Source organism: Aspergillus lentulus (assembly GCF_001445615.1).
Source record: "Aspergillus lentulus DNA, contig: Alt12, strain: IFM 54703, whole genome shotgun sequence".
Classification (NCBI taxonomy): Eukaryota; Fungi; Ascomycota; class Eurotiomycetes; order Eurotiales; family Aspergillaceae; genus Aspergillus; species Aspergillus lentulus.
In genome coordinates this window covers 591,648-608,249 of record NW_028322115.1, presented here as the reverse complement: position 1 = coordinate 608,249, position 16,602 = coordinate 591,648, and the positions used below count along the sequence as shown (strand labels likewise).

At 49.4% G+C, this 16,602-nt stretch overlaps 2 protein-coding genes across 2 annotated transcripts; one reads left to right on the top strand and one right to left on the bottom strand.

Annotated features, from left to right (window-relative positions):
• Window positions 1–592: 592 nt before the first annotated feature.
• On the bottom strand, window positions 593–8,931 carry ALT_6165 (putative WD repeat-containing protein C343.04c; the record flags this gene model as incomplete). Its single annotated transcript, XM_089600031.1, has 14 exons — window positions 593–704; window positions 757–904; window positions 956–1,436; window positions 1,500–1,714; window positions 1,964–2,058; window positions 2,124–3,132; window positions 5,438–5,513; window positions 5,568–5,748; window positions 5,806–6,619; window positions 6,696–6,933; window positions 7,398–7,619; window positions 7,682–8,408; window positions 8,463–8,491; window positions 8,557–8,931. The coding sequence occupies 14 exons, from the start codon at window positions 8,929–8,931 to the stop codon at window positions 593–595; spliced, it is 4,722 nt and encodes a 1,573-aa protein (XP_089455493.1).
• Window positions 8,932–9,880: 949 nt separating this feature from the next.
• ALT_6164 (V-type proton ATPase catalytic subunit A) lies at window positions 9,881–15,529 on the top strand (the record flags this gene model as incomplete). Its single annotated transcript, XM_089600030.1, has 12 exons — window positions 9,881–10,234; window positions 10,313–10,397; window positions 10,475–11,142; window positions 11,201–12,097; window positions 12,157–12,209; window positions 13,080–13,149; window positions 13,237–13,331; window positions 13,404–14,154; window positions 14,216–14,857; window positions 14,911–15,172; window positions 15,224–15,308; window positions 15,361–15,529. The coding sequence occupies 12 exons, from the start codon at window positions 9,881–9,883 to the stop codon at window positions 15,527–15,529; spliced, it is 4,131 nt and encodes a 1,376-aa protein (XP_089455492.1).
• Window positions 15,530–16,602: the final 1,073 nt, after the last annotated feature.

Below are 16,602 nucleotides of genomic sequence, written 5' to 3'. Positions count from 1 at the left end.
TGCCTTAAGTTTTTCTGGTGCCTGGATACTGGATAACATAAAAGTAATTTCGTTGATGTCCATGGTGATTGTAATCCTGAGCCCACCGGCCCAATAATGTATGCGAGGATTTTACGATAACGATAAGGCTGAGCAAATGATAAGAGAATTATGGATTTCCTTGATATTTCGCAGAGAAGAAGCCAATGTCTCCAAATACACTTGCCTGACCCGTTCCTATAGTTCGCCGCAACCCGCCGAGTCTTTCGAGCCCACGAGAAAGAAAAAGCCAAAGAGAAAGCATTGTATGTAAGCTGGTGATGATGTATTCATGTGCAACTGCCGACCACGAAGCAATCCATCAAAATGCTCGCAGCGAATGCAAAAAAGAATCTGTGAGACCAAAACCAGGGCGCCTGCTTCCTATATCATATGAAACCACAGCCAGACTAATGATGTGTATATGCTGTTAAGAGTGAAGAAAATACTGAATCTAGGAATGAAGGGGCGATTCTGTGTCTTTTCGTTGAAGGCTCTTAGGATACCTTCTTGCGATGCCAGCCAGATCTTAGGGATGAAACAATTTCGCCGAGCGGGGACCAGGGGAATGTGCTCAGAAACTTGACGTTGATCGTAGTGCACTCGTGCGTGCGGAGCCATTCACTGATACCGCCTCGCCTTTGCTAGCTGGGGCATATCGCTGCATGTCACGTTCGCGGGTCCAGCTAGAGTGTCCGTTAGACGATGTCGATAGAGGTGGAGGAAAATATGACTTACATTCTGACAAAGCAGTCATCACCTGCAGATGCAAACATGCCAGGATTTGTAGGATTCCAGGATATCGCGTTGACACAACCTGAAATATGACCCTCTAACGTTTCTACTAGCGTACCATTTTCTTTGTGCCATATGTAGACCCGTGAATCTGCAGACTGTCAGCCTAGTACATGCATGCGAAGGCGGGTAAAAGACTCACCTTCGCTGCCACTGACGACAAAGTTTTCAGCTGCGCCACCAAAGGCACTTCGGATGACGAAGTGACCCTGTTTTTGTCCCTGAAAACGCCTGATAACCTCTGTAGTATCAAGGTCGATCAGCTGTATCTGACCTTCAGACAGGTTCACGAGCATATATCGTGAGTCTCTGCTGACAGCTACAGAAGTGGGTTTGCTCTTCAGTGCGAGACAATATTCCTCTTCGTGAGTCGCAAAGTCATAAACATGAATCTTTTCCTCGACATCCGCAGCGATCAATCGGCGTCCGTCGGGAGTGATGGCGCAATCTTGAACCCTGAAGCCACCGTGCCATGTATACAGAGGATCGCCTCGCATGCTCCAGTGACATAGTTGGGAGCTTAAATCAAGGGACGCGGTCACAAAGGACTCTCCATCTGCAGCCCATACGGCAGCCGTTACAGGCTGCCGATGATGATTGATGGTCAGAAGGCAGCGGCCGGTCTGTATTTAAGTTTCAGTTAGAGACGATAGAGGGATACCAGAGATTAGTGAAGACATCCATACCTCAACACTCCAGACGCGTGCTTTCTTGTCCTGAGAGCACGTGATGAGTTTGCTATCGTCCGGACTCCAACTGACGTGCGCAACACCCTCCTCGTGCTTCTCCAACTGCCGGTACACAGAAAAGTTGGTTGTGTCATAGATGTATACGTGACGGTCCCGCCCTGCTGTGACCAACTTTGAGCCGTCATGGGAAAATTGGCAATACCAGACCTCGTCTGAATGCTGACTTAGTTCAACACCAGTTCGAAGTGGAAAATCATTTCTATCGCACATATGGTCCGAATATAGCGACGGAGGGGCTGCAGTATTATGATATAAGCAGCGGTTGATTTGATTTTGCTTGACATGATTTAGCAAAATTGCAAGACGGTTGTTTGGAATCATCACGGATGGAGATATGGATTCTGGAAGGAGATCAGCACTAGGGTCACCCGATGCCCACGAAGGTTGATATCTGTACTCACTTGACAGTTCAGATAATAGCCGCTCTCGAGAAGAGCTTATGGGCCCTTCCCAGCCAGCTTGGTGATGCAGATGCTCAGGAGGACACATCAACAAGCTACCAGTCCGATCAGTACCACTGGAAATATAGGAGCTAGGGTAGGGTCTTCTTCTGAAACTCACCTCGAAAGAGCATGAAGACGCCCAACGTCATAGTTGAGAGGTGTCAGTTCGTGCCGAAGCACGGTCAAGGCCGAGCCAAGGTCTCGTGCTTCTAACAATTCAAGAAACTTTTGTTGCCGTAGGTAGAACAGCATCTCATTCTTCTCAGCATTTTCCACCAATAGCAGCTTCTCTGTGGTTGCAGGTTTCCCAGAGCTGAAGCCTGTATCTCGCACATCTACATCAGGTGTGAATGATTTAATCAGGATATCCTCCGCCTCAGCCCAACACCCCTCAAGAACTGCCTTCCTGAATATACCAACTGCCGGACTTTCCAGCTGATAGCCGCTTTCCATGGAAAGTAGCGAGGCAGCCCCGTCGTATCCAAGCTCATACAGACTTTGTATCAGTATCCTAGTCACTTCTTCTCGGTCGTGCCCGAAATAAGAGGAAGACCTCTTTGACGTTTTCGAGGAGCCATTCTTCTGAGTTTCGCCATTTGAGGATGAGTGTGCTGGCTGGCTGTTGGAAGAGTGAGCGAAAACTGTCTTCCGCGACGGAGATGCACTCAGGCCGTTTGACGCCTGGGAGAAGCCATTTGCACTCGAGATACCATCGGGCCGCATGTTTGCCAGGCGCCTGCGCTTGGGGGACGGTGGATGTTCTTCCGGCGAATTATCAGACTGAACCGAGGCCTGTTCCTGACTAGGCGTATAATTTCCCGAAACACCTCCTGTTCCCCCAGTGAAAACAGAGGTGTCGATCGTACTGAAACGTCGACGTCGGGTACCAGCGGATGTATGAGGATTGTCGATGGAAGGTGCTGTACCGTTACTCCCAGCACCTGACTGTAGCCGGGATGACGATGGGATGCCGTCTGTAGAGCTCCTCGGAGGAGGAGCGGAAGTAAATGACGTGGGCTCGAGTGGGATAGGAAGGTTGGGGCGGTCGGGAGCGACGGAGGAGGGTGTATTAGAAGAAGAGTTGTCTGCCAGGTCGAAGATCGGTAGATCTGCCCTTCCTCCTGGCTCTGGAGCAGAACCAGGCGAGCAGATCTGAACCAGTGGCGGGTTCACCGATACTCGCCGGAAGCTTCAGTTTCACGTGGAAGCTTGTCACAGGCCGTCAAGCTCGACGATTCCTGTGTCCCTGAAACTGGATTATTGATGTCTTTGTTGTAAGAGAGAAATCCAAGTTGTAGGTTTATCTGAGCAAAGAGTGGAAAGACGTCGATCGTAGACTCGATGGGCGGAGGTCTTATCGGGGCGTGAGAGTGAGACAGCGGTCCGGGGGAGGGGGAGCCCAACGGGACCGGTGACGAAGGGGGGCACTAAGGAGCTGGAAAATGGCTGGACAAAGCGGAGCAGCGTGGTTGATAAGCTGCGAATGCACGAAAACAATTAACCACAGCGAAGGAGGAAATACGTTGCAAGGAGAGGTGAGGTGGAATAAGACGCCGATTTAGTGAAGGTTGAGGTTGAAGTTGAAGCAAGCGCCTGATCTCCTCCTCGGTCGTGGGGCGAGGACAAGTGACTCTCGCCTTGGGGGGACGAGTAATGCCCATCTCTCAAAGTCTTATCACTGTGAATGTCTACAAAATACCTTATGAACTACTTCCTTCACAAGAAATTACGTCTGTGATCTTGAGGTTATGATCTCCATTTCATGACAGACAAGGAGCCCATGACCTCCAATGTTGCTGTTGGAGTCACAGTCCGGCATGTTTGCGGGAAAAGAAACATCATCACCATCATACGTTAGCTTTCTACTCCCGATACAATTGAATCTTCGACATCTCTCAATATTGTTCTATCTACTGCCTCGGAAGTCGAGAGACTGCTCTTAGTCAACCGGACAAACAGAGGCAAGTTCAGGGATGGCAACGGTCGGAAAGAAGCTTAAACAGGTGCATCTGGATCATCTGAACAGGATCCCGTTGATAAGCTGCACCTGACTATCCAGACACTGATATCACGTTGAAGATAACATCTCTGGTCATTCATAGGTGGGATACAGTAGAGCTACGGATATTCGAGGGGAAGGTGATGGAGCTCATTCAGCACGACACATCAGCTGCCCACTCAGTGCTGTTGTCTGGTCACGTCGCGTCATTCTCCGTTTGAATCGATGCTGATGATTGTTTCAAGCGTTCCTGGACAACTTCTTTCACAAATGGGCAATGTCCAAGTCTATGTTGCCTTTTGGGTTTTTCACCTTGCCATCAAATCACTATTGTACGAATCATCGATGAACTAACTATGAGTAACCCCGCCTACTTCCCGCTCCTTCTTCGAAAGTTGGGGTTCATCGTTGGATCTCAAGCCATCTGGTACCACTCCAACATACCCAGGTCGCAGTACTATTCCTGAGACAGAGAGACAGGCGTCTCCATTTGCTGTTGGATTCTCTCTGGCAAATTATCCTTTAGACGACCTCCACGTCTTACCCTTTGAGAAGGCGAAACCAAATGGAGTCAAATTGCTGAGGTTAAGTGACAGATATATCTCACCAAGACAGACCGGCAGGAGCATCAGGCATACGTTTCAGAACAACGCCTCGTATTTTGCACCCAGGGTCAAGCACATTCCACCAATTTTCTAACCAATCAAACCACATTGAATGATTCGATTTTCGGAATGCTTCACAGCGGCAAACCACAATGGAATGCGCCCTCTGACCTCATCATGATGCTGGTCTAGAACTCGGCTATTGCCGCCGCAAAGTATATAACCCTCCAGCCGTGGCCCTCAATCAATTCCCACACGGTACCCATCAAGTTCCCAATCAGGATACTCGGATTCCACTTCCTCTGATCAATTCTACTTCTTGAACATCTTATTGAACATCTTATCCATAATGGGAGACACCTGCACCTGCACTAGCTCGGGAGACTGCCCCTGCAACGGACCCCAGTCCTGCACCTGCAGCAACAATTGTGCTTGCAAAGGTTGCGGAGTACGTATCTCTTGGACTATCTCTCAGGAAACTGGTGAGGTGACATGATAAAGGATGGATATGAGGGCTGACCTGCACTTGGGTATAGAAGTAAACCTTTAGTCTTTTTGGTAACTGCAACGACGTGCAATTCGTTCGAGTAATGCTTGACGGGTGGTGACGATGATTGGAATGTGGAAAGTCTGTACTATACCTATACCATATAATCAAATACCATTGTGATTTCATTGTTTGATCTTGTCCTAATTGTAATTCTCGAATGGTGTAATAGGAGAGTCTCTATTGTAGGCTAGTCCAGACGCACATATACAGACAGTAGAAAGTAAGAGCTGTAATTCTGTTCCGGGACATCTGTATTTTTTGTAGATTCTAATTCTTACCATCCAAGGCTGCTCGGGATGCCATCAAAGCGCCTGTAATGGTAAAACATACAAATGGCGAGAGCATATACATAACCTGTTAGCTAGTTAGCATTCTCTCAATCTACTTCAAGAGACAGGAGTTCCTTACAGTCAGAGTCTTTGCGACAGCCATCTTTTCTGCTTCTGATATCTTTGCCAGTTCCGCAAAGCCTGATATCACCAATGCAGGAGGCCCGGCTGGCATCAACATTAAGCTGAACCACAAGATTGGATCATAGCGGACAAGGGCGGTTCGTTTGGCCAGCATGTAGATGAGAGAGATGCTGATCCTGTAATTTCGGCGGTCAGTGCTGGGTACAGCCAGCGTCTCGACACCAAGCACTCACGCAGGCCAAATGACAAGGCGAACCAGGAAAATTGTCACGATTGCTTTCTTAGGTATCTCCCCGGAATTACCACTGGCCTTCATCCTCTGGAAGCTAGCGCCCAGTTTTCCTCCCACAACAAAGATCTGCAAGGTCGTGAACAACTTGCCAATATTCTTAACACTCGACGTAAGCCAGGCGTTGAAGATCCCGCCTTCTTCGTAGGGTCTGAAGAATGCTCTGTGCAGCTGAGGGACGAGACCAAGAGTAGCACCGATGATAGTGCATAAGATTGCGACGTCGGCAAACGGCGACTCGAACGGCGCCATCAGTTCCTGCTTCACACGCTCGGGCAAGAAAGCCGACACCCAGCGGCCTACACGCCTGAACTTGCCAGAGACCTTGCGCCGGGCCTTTTGCGCGCGCTCCGGCAGAAGCGAAGTCTCCTCGCCGGCTTCCTCCTCGTCGTCGTCTGCGTCGTCGCCGATATCACCCTGTCCTGCTTCAGCGTCGGTGTACTGTGCATCTCTCCCTTCGTCCTGGTCGTTGCCATTCTGCAGCATTTTGGGTCCAACGGCGTAGCCGATGGTCTTGCTGACGACAGCGCAGAGGAGGAAATAGCTCTGAGCACGGGCAATTGCGCCGGACATGGAGTCACCTTCTTGAATAATTAGTTTCAAGCTTCCCACGCTCTCAAGAGATTGTAGGAGGAGCAATGGCAGCGAGGTTGTGTTGTTGAATGCGCATGCGGGCGTTACCCAAACTGGGAGTCCCAGGCCTCGTGATACAGCGTGAGCGAGTCCGATCGAGGCAGAGGTGTACACAGCCGCCCAGACTGTAGATTGAGCAATCAGTTCTCTAATTGAACTACTATTGTCGGTGAAATTAGGGACTGTGCGGTAATGCCTCACCTAAGACAGGAACATAATCCAGGACAATGTCCGCGTGCAGTTGTTCGCCTAGATGGACAACAATTAAAGCTGGAAGAAAGAGCTTCACGCCCAGACCAGCCATATCACTTATCGAGCTCTCCTTCACCAGTCGAAGCCGTTCAGCTATGGCTCCATAGCTCATGGTAAGGAGGACCGAGACACATGCTTGGAGCGCACCGAGGAACGGGGTGATAATTGGGCCCTCCAGCATGACGGACTACAAGGAATTGATAAAGCTCCGAGAAATTAACTTTGGCTTGTCCCAATGGCGTGTTGATGTGCCATTGCATGTTTTATGAACTTATCCAATGCTTATCCAATTCTCACTGGTCGTGATGGATGTCGTCATCGTGGCGAAACAGAACAGGGGCACAGTGGACCTGGCCTCCAGCTCATGCGACAAGTTTCCAAGTCTGAACAGCTTGGTCTTACTGTCACTGCCATGGACAGGCTTCCATGAGTCAGGAGACCTCCAATTAGACATGTTTCTTCATCTACTCGGTGGATATGACCAGTCCTAAATTCACAGGACATTCTAACGCAACTCCGCAGCGAATTTACTCGTAACAGGCTTGCCTTAAATCTGCCCTGGAGAAGTGCTCTGCTTCCCATCCCAAGGTTTGAGGACTTCTAACCCCTGTTGGAGAACGTGCCTTAGAGACGTCGTAGTTTATTCAGTACGTGCATAATGCTGCCCAACAGTGTGCCAGCAGCAACAAGAGCAAACAGAAGACCCATGAGCGCCAGAAACTCTACCCCACGCTTGGTCCGCTTAAGTGGTTTGCGTTTCCCCAGTCGTGTGGTACGAGTGTAGAAAGGTACATATTTAAATTCGAAGAATGTCTCCCCCCCGAGCCCTTCGTCCTTGTCACTGATTATCTTAAAGTATTTCTTGCGACGAAACTATGATCCATCAGCACAAAGATAGTCGACAGTTAGTGACTGAGCAAGACACGCATTCTCACCTTAATCATTGCTTGGTCAATAGAGGGGAGCAATCTGAAAGTATAAGCAAACCACATCCCTACAATGCAGTATCCATATACGAGCGCCTGGTAATAAAGGTTGGGCCGCGGAATACCGAGCTCGTCAGACAGCTGCTTGCCGTTGAGATGCCGAGCCATGGCCTCCATGAACTCCCTGGATGCGTAGGTGGGGGGTGTGTTTTCAAGACTCAGGATAATGTTTTGCGCCAGGACCTTACTCATCTCGGTGGGATCTATCTCCGACGCAAGGAGGGATTCCATCATGGCCTTAGCCTTAGCCCTCGTCTCGAGGAATTCATGCGGCGTGCCCATATAGTACGCCACCAGCCGCCACAGGGAGAGGTAGTCATCAATCTCTCGCTCTCGCAGCAGGATACCCTGCCGAGGCAATCCAATCCAGACTACACTTGTCGAAAAGGTATTGATGGTGGCTATGCAATCAAGGTCATTAATAGGAACGCCGAACTTGTCGACATCGTAATATTCAGGCTTGTTCTTGACCAGGTCCAATATCCTTGAACGGACAGCGGCGTGAAGCAACCGCACTCGAACCGATGAGGCGTGACCAGCTTCTCCTGGTCTCATGGCATCGACGGACCCGGCGACCTGAAGAACGTGCTGAAGGGTTTCCAGCATCCTGCGTCGTGCGACATCTGCGGCGAATCCTCCAGTCCTTGCTAAGGTTTCGACGATGCGTCCGGACCCCCTGCCGCAATTGTTAGTTCAGATTCATTGCTAGTATCGCAATAAGGACTCAGACATTCCGCCCAATAGACTCTGAAAAGTAAGCTATATATAAATGGTGTTGACGTTAGTCCACAAGTTGAGTCTACAGAAAAATGTTCCAATCTTACCACGTTGATCACTGCCATTCCATAACGGTAGAATACTTCTTGTCCTCTCTTAATCCGTTCCCAGTCAACCCAGTCAGGAACGGTGTTGATCTCATTCCAGAATTCTTTGATCTTGAGATCATCGTCATGATGCTTTTCGAGCAAAATGTATAGGTCTCTCTTTGCTGGCTTGGACGTCGATCCTTCGGTCTTAGTAGTGTCTCGATGAGGTACAGGCGATATTTCATTTAGCTGTTGAAGACAGTCATTTGCAAGCTTGTCATAAGTGAACATCAGCGGGTGTAGCTGTTCCGCGGATCGATGAAGATCGCTCCATTCGAACTTGTAACCCCAGTATTCGCGCACATTCTGGGCTTCCTGGCTCGATGAAATCATAGCTTGTAGCACAGCAAATAAATCTTCCCCCTATGTCTCGATATATCATGTAGCGTGCTGTATTGTCATGATATAGTGTTCGGGAAAGGTTGTTTCCTCTGAGCCATCCGGCAACAATCTGAAACATCCCTCTCATATATACAGCGCTGCTGGCATGCACCTGCTCACATGAGTTGGAAGCCCGAAGGCCATGTTTTCCGACGAGCCAAACCAAAGCTGCTACCCATGGATAGGCAAGTCACTAGCGGCTAGGCGGCTTTGCGGTTCGACATGTGAACGCAAGGAATGGTAGAGCAGAGTAAGGATTCTGTGAGTGAAGTTTGGTTGATCCTATGTATCTGATCAGTATACAGCCCTTGAATCCTACTCCACTAGTTCCATGATAAAGATGGACTAAGGAGGCAAGTTGAGTTTCCTGACCAGAGCTGTGGGTCTGCCCCAGGCACCTTATCATTTTCAAAGGCTCTTAAGACGCAGTCCAATCTATCGTACTTCTTCAGAGCATTACTCCAGAAACTGATTGCTGTAAGGTTCAACCTTCTGTCCCTTACCATCTACTTACTGACGGATCAGCAGTCACAAGGTGTGCTCTTGGACTAAGTTCACTCGGATGATTTTAAGCCTTACAGTGTTTGAAAGTGGTGTTAGTTGCAGGTAAAAGATTGCATTAAATATTCTGTTAAAGCCCAGGAAAGCTCCTTCTACCCGCGAAGTGCACCAGCAAAATCTGAAAGTAAACGGCCAAATGCTAGATAGTGGTAACAGAGATCATGGTAATCAGCACTTGTTTTGATTTAGTGCCAATACAAGACTGGGACAAAGACAAGACCAAGCCCGCTCTGTAGGATGGCTGAGTAAACTTACGATCCCATCGAATCCTGTGGTAGTTTGAGCGCATTGCAACATATGTATCTTTCTTGTATCAAGAATCAATCCCGCATACAAATTGATGCTGGGTTTGGGTAGACCTCGACTCAAAGCACGCCCCTCCTTGCTGGACCTGATTGCCAGTCGCGGCGTGGTTGATCTGTCCGAATCCAAGCCGTCATCACCGCCCGGGCCAGACGAACTGCCACCGCTCCCCGTTTCGCCCACTTCAACGACCTCTAGCTCCAGTAGCAGCAACAGCAACATCGAGCTCCCCTCATCCCCGTCCTCTTCATCCATACACACACCAGTTGTACGAATAATGGCTCCTTCTGGTAAGGACAACACTGGTGAGGACCAGCATGGCATTATTTTCTCCATATCTGGCCCCGTCGTGGTGGCCGAGCACATGATCGGCTGTGCCATGTATGAGCTGGTAGGTCATTAGTGACGCTTAACTTCAGGATATTGTCGAGCTTAGTTTAGCTGACTGAAATTTTTTTTGCTACTTCAGTGCAGAGTCGGACACGATCAGTTGGTTGGTGAGGTCATTCGACTCGATGGAGATAAGGCTACCATTCAGGTATACGAGGAGACAGGTACAGCTCCGCATCTACACTATGACGAACCGTTACTGGCAATTACGAGTCTAACGTCTTACTCTTTCGCTCTCTAGCTGGTCTAACGGTTGGCGATCCTGTTATGCGTACGGGCAAGCCTCTCTCGGTCGAGCTTGGTCCCGGTTTGTTGGAAACAATCTATGATGGTATTCAGCGACCCCTGAAAGAGATCGCTGCTCATTCGAAGGGCATCTACATTCCCCGTGGTATTGCAGTGAATGCTTTGGATCGCAAAAAGAAGTGGGACTTTAAACCCGGCAAGTTCAAGGTCGGCGACCACATCACCGGTGGTGACATTTGGGGTACCGTCTTTGAAAACAGCTTGTTCAACGACCACAAGATCCTCCTCCCTCCCCGCGCTAGAGGTACCATTACCCGGATAGCTCCCGCTGGCCAATACACCGTTGAAGAGAAGCTCCTGGAGATTGAATTCAACGGACAGAAGTCGGAACATGGTATGATGCACTCTTGGCCTGTTCGTGTGCCCAGACCGGTCAATGAGAAGCTGCCGTCCGATGCGCCCTTCATCGTCGGCCAGAGAGTGCTGGACTCTTTGTTCCCCAGTGTACAAGGAGGTACTGTTTGTATCCCGGGAGCTTTCGGTTGCGGAAAGACTGTCATTTCTCAGAGTGTCTCCAAATTCTCCAACAGTGATATCATCGTCTATGTCGGTTGTGGTGAGCGGGGTAACGAGATGGCGGAAGTTTTGATGGATTTCCCAGAGGTACGGGACCTGAGACTCCTGCCAAGATGATCGCACGCTGACGAGTCTCTATACGTAGCTGTCCATCGACGTTGAAGGTCGCAAAGAGCCCATCATGAAGCGTACATGCCTGATCGCCAACACATCGAACATGCCCGTCGCTGCCCGTGAAGCTTCCATCTACACCGGTATCACGATCGCCGAGTACTTCCGTGATCAGGGAAAGAACGTGGCTATGATGGCGGACTCTTCCTCTCGCTGGGCCGAAGCTTTGCGTGAACTTTCTGGTCGTCTGGGAGAGATGCCTGCGGACCAGGGTTTCCCCGCCTACCTAGGTGCCAAGCTCGCCTCCTTCTATGAACGTGCTGGCAAGAGTATCGCTCTCGGAAGCCCCGAGAGACATGGCAGTGTCAGTATCGTCGGTGCCGTCAGCCCTCCCGGTGGTGATTTCTCCGATCCCGTCACCAGTAGCACGCTGGGTATCGTGCAGGTATTCTGGGGTCTCGACAAGAAACTTGCTCAGCGGAAACACTTCCCCTCGATCAATACATCGATTTCATACAGCAAGTACACGGCCATTCTGGACAAGTTCTACGAAAAGCACCATCCCGAATTCCCACGTCTACGTGACCAGATCCGCGAACTGTTGTCCAAGTCTGAGGATCTAGACCAGGTTGTGCAGTTGGTCGGTAAGGCGGCCCTCGGTGACTCAGACAAGATCACCCTGGACGTCGCAGCCATGGTAAAGGATGACTTCCTGCAGCAGAACGGTTACAGTGACTATGATCAGTTCTGTCCTCTGTGGAAGACTGAGTATATGATGAAGGCTTTCATGGGCTTCCATGATGAAGCCCAAAAGGCCATTGCTCAGGGGCAGAGCTGGAGCAAGGTCCGTGACGCCACAGCTGACATTCAGACCTCTTTGCGTAGCATGAAGTTTGAAATTCCAGACAATCAGGCAGCAGTTTCAGAGAAGGTCAGTCCAATATTTCCCATTGAAATTGGTAGTCTCTCGCCACTGACAAATCTACACAGTATGAGAAGATCCTTCAGACCATGTTGGAGAGATTCGCTTCGGTGTCGGACGAGTAAGGAGACGAATGTCCGGAGAGGAGATACTTTCTTTTATGTTTATTAGAAGCCTATATGTAGCAAGTTTATGTCTCTGTATTTATTTGAGTTGACTTTTCTTGTTCCGCAAGCTAGTGCCGACTGTCGAGCCCTTTGTGACTTTCTATACACTTGATTTTTGATTAAGGGCTATATCCATGTGCACCTAAATGGCACCAAGTTTATCTTGTCTCTCGCGCCAATTACTTGAGCGGTTTTGTGTAGAAAAGAAGTGGTAGAGATGGGACATAAGAGTCTCCATATCGTAAACTACCCCATGATGTGTACAGAACTTGATGCCTGTTGGTCGCAAAGCTGGTGGCTGATGTTAGGCACCACCGTAAAAGCGGTCTCGGGTGGCCACAGCCACATGACGGGTGCAGCGATGGCTCTCGTGAGCGACAACGTTAGTTTGGACTTCTGTAAAAAGATCGTTCTCCGTGTATTTCATAATAACTAGTACTGAAGACCTTTATTCCTAGGATAGATACAAGGAGTGTCGCCTGGCCGCTGCAGTGTCCATAAGTTGGTGCTATCATTCCTCCGTTGCCCATCTATTTCTATATTGATCTGGACCACAACCGAAACTCTACACTTGGCCGCAATCCCAACTCTTCCCGCTCTTTCCTACCCACAATCACCGCTTCCTCCAAGCGAAGGCCATACACTCGAGTCTCGTCCTCTTTGAATCGAAATCTTCTGTTCTACTGCAGAAATATTCTGTGCGATCGCTTTCTCTACACAGTTGCCAACCATGGCAAGCCCGACAACAACCTCGTGCGCAAGCCCCCCTGTTCCCCCGAGGCCAAGCTCCGGAAACATTAACTAACTTGTATGATTGTGGGCAGTATAAACGTTAATGATCCCGGCTTGATTTCACTGGTGAACAAGCTTCAAGATGTTTTCTCGACAGTCGGTGTAAGTGTCTCATCCACAGTTTCGAGATCTCTCTGCCTTATTCCTGCGAGCCCCTCTATCCGATACTGACACCGCTTGTCTGGTTAGGTTCACAACCCCATTGATCTGCCACAGATTGTAGTGGTAGGCTCGCAATCCAGTGGCAAGAGTTCAGTTCTCGAGAATATTGTCGGAAGGGACTTGTAAGTTAAATGTTCCTGCGCCTGCGTTCGATGCTGTGAGTCGTCGCTAATTAAGGTTGCCCGCTCCTCCAGCCTCCCTCGTGGATCGGGAATCGTTACTCGGAGACCCCTCATCCTACAGCTCATCAACAGACCTTCAAGAAACTCGGTAACGAACGGAGTCAAGGAGGAAAAGCTAGAAACTACGGACAGCGAGGCGAATGTCGACGAATACGGCGAGTTCCTCCACATCCCCGGACAAAAGTTTTACGACTTCAACAAGATTCGCGAGGAGATTGTGCGGGAAACTGAACAGAAAGTCGGTCGCAATGCTGGTATCTCTCCAGTGCCTATCAACTTGCGAATTTACTCACCCAATGTCCTGACCCTCACACTGGTCGATCTGCCCGGTCTCACCAAGGTCCCAGTCGGCGACCAGCCCAAGGATATTGAACGGCAGATTAGGGATATGGTTCTCAAGTACATCAGCAAGCCCAACGCGATCATCCTGGCGGTTACCTCTGCCAACCAGGATCTTGCCAACTCGGACGGATTGAAGCTGGCGCGCGAGGTGGACCCCGAGGGTCAGCGCACTATCGGCGTGCTAACCAAGGTCGATCTGATGGACGAGGGTACAGATGTGGTGGATATTCTTGCGGGCAGGATTATCCCTTTGCGGCTGGGTTACGTCCCTGTGGTCAACCGTGGCCAGCGTGATATTGAGAACAAGCGTCCCATCTCATACGCACTAGAGCACGAGAAGAACTTCTTCGAGAGCCACAAGGCTTATCGGAATAAGGCTTCGTACTGCGGAACACCGTACCTTGCCAGGAAGCTGAACTTGGTATGTAGTATTGACTGAACCATTGTCATCGGTGGATTTTAGCTGACCCTCCGTTCTCTAGATCCTTATGATGCACATCAAGCAGACTTTGCCCGATATCAAAGCCAGAATTTCCTCGTCTCTCCAGAAGTACACGGCCGAGCTCTCCCAGCTTGGCGACTCGATGCTCGGGAACAGCGCCAATATTATCCTGAACATCATCACGGAATTCAGCAATGAGTATCGCACGGTTCTGGAGGGAAACAACCAGGAGCTGTCTAGCATCGAGCTTTCTGGTGGTGCCCGTATCAGCTTTGTGTTCCACGAACTGTATTCGAACGGTATCAAGGCCGTGGATCCATTCGACCAGGTAAAGGATATCGACATTCGGACAATCCTTTACAACTCTTCTGGCTCGTCTCCTGCGCTTTTCGTCGGAACGACCGCCTTCGAGTTAATCGTCAAGCAGCAGATCAAGAGACTGGAGGATCCCAGTTTGAAGTGCATCTCGCTGGTTTACGACGAACTTGTGCGCATTCTGGGCCAGCTTCTGAATAAGCAGCTGTTCCGGAGATACCCCATGCTCAAGGAGAAGTTCCATGCTGTTGTCATCAGCTTTTTCAAGAAGTGCATGGAACCGACAAACAAGCTCGTCCACGATTTGATCTCGATGGAGGCCTGCTACATCAACACTGGACACCCCGATTTCCTCAACGGGCATCGTGTAAGTGACCTTTGGTTCCAATCTCTTTTGTAAGCGATCCTGACAGAATGCAGGCTATGGCAATTATCAATGAACGCCAGCAAGCGAGCAAGCCTACGCAGGTGGACCCGAAGACGGGCAAACCTCTGCCTCCTCGTGCAAACAGCCCGTCGGTCGATGCCGTAGCCGCCGCAGAGAACAGTGGTTCTGGATTCTTCGGCAGTTTCTGGGCATCCAAGAACAAGAAGAAGATGGCTGCCATGGAGCCTCCTCCACCTACCCTCAAGGCATCTGCCACTCTTTCTGAGCGTGAGGCTACAGAGGTCGAGGTGATCAGTAAGTTTCGAATAAAGTCTGCTAAGACAGCAAAATCTAATACGCGGATAGAGCTTCTTATCACCTCCTACTTCAACATTGTCAAGCGCACCATGATTGACATGGTTCCCAAGGCCATCATGTACACCCTCGTTCAGTAAGTGGCATCGACACCTTCAACTGATCTTTGTGCTAATTTCTCGTTTCAGGTTCACCAAGGATGAGATGCAACGTGAACTGCTGGAGCAGATGTACCGTAATAACGAGCTGGACGAATTGCTCAAGGAGAGCGACTACACCATTCGCCGACGGAAGGAGTGCCAGCAGATGGTGGAGAGCCTGAGCCGCGCCAGCGAGATCGTCAGCCAAGTTCAGTGATTGTCCAACGACACCCTAGCTTGCCGGCCCCATTGCTCCCGTTGATTCACTTGCCATGCCTACTGGATCTTCCTGGACTTTTTTGGAGCGGATTCTTGTGTCGGCTTTGAGGAGTTATATCCTACGTTATATTCTTCACGAGGGCTTCTCAAGGGCTCTAGAGATGCATGTCTTTCCAGATGTCCGGTTGTCAAGAGATTCTATACCACGAATTTGTATTGCCTAATGATTGCTGTGGATGATTCTTTTTTCGTTCTTGGTTTGTTAGAATTAAGAGAGACGTTTATGAGTTCAGCATGATATCCTTTCCTTAACCTGTACATATCACTGAATAAATCCTATCGCTTGATTCTATCATTTTCTGACTTTGACTACTTTATTCACCTATTGTCCGTCCAGGTGGCGCAGCTATTGTGTATTCACCAAGTGTACCTGAGGGATAATGTGGCTGAAAGATTACTAAATTGTTACAAGAATGAATAACACACGTCAGCCTCACTAAAATAGTTTAGCGCCAGCTGGTTAAGGTGCAGCACGTGTCATTATAGCGCTCAGTTAGCGTCATAAGAGTAGCCAATGAGCGTTCAGCATCGTGAACTGCAGAAAGTATACTGATTAGGAAGTATATCAAGTTCGGATTGAACCTCGACACGGGCATCTTGATACTCAGATTTGTAGGAAGAGACAAGAGAAGTGAGAACTTATAGATAATACAATTCAGTGAGGTGAAACATGTAGTGAATGGTGGGGTTAGCGCAGATGTCTTCTTATTCTCTCTCACTTCCTCGTCTTCGTCGTCATCCCCTTCCTCTCTTCTCTATCTGCCATCGAGGAAATTAAGATACCTCCTTATTCTCTTGTCTTTCTACTGCATTTTTTATTGCCTTACTGCTTCTCTGAGCTGGTTACGAACCGAGTCATCTTTGCGCTGTATCATTTGCCTCGTCTCCGCAGTGTTAGCAAGGTATGCTTATTCCGATTCCGCTGCTGCCGGTGTCTACGTAGCATAAGCTAACAGGACCCCAAAGACCGGAGTAATCTCTCTAACACATACAGTCTCAAGTCTAAACCTC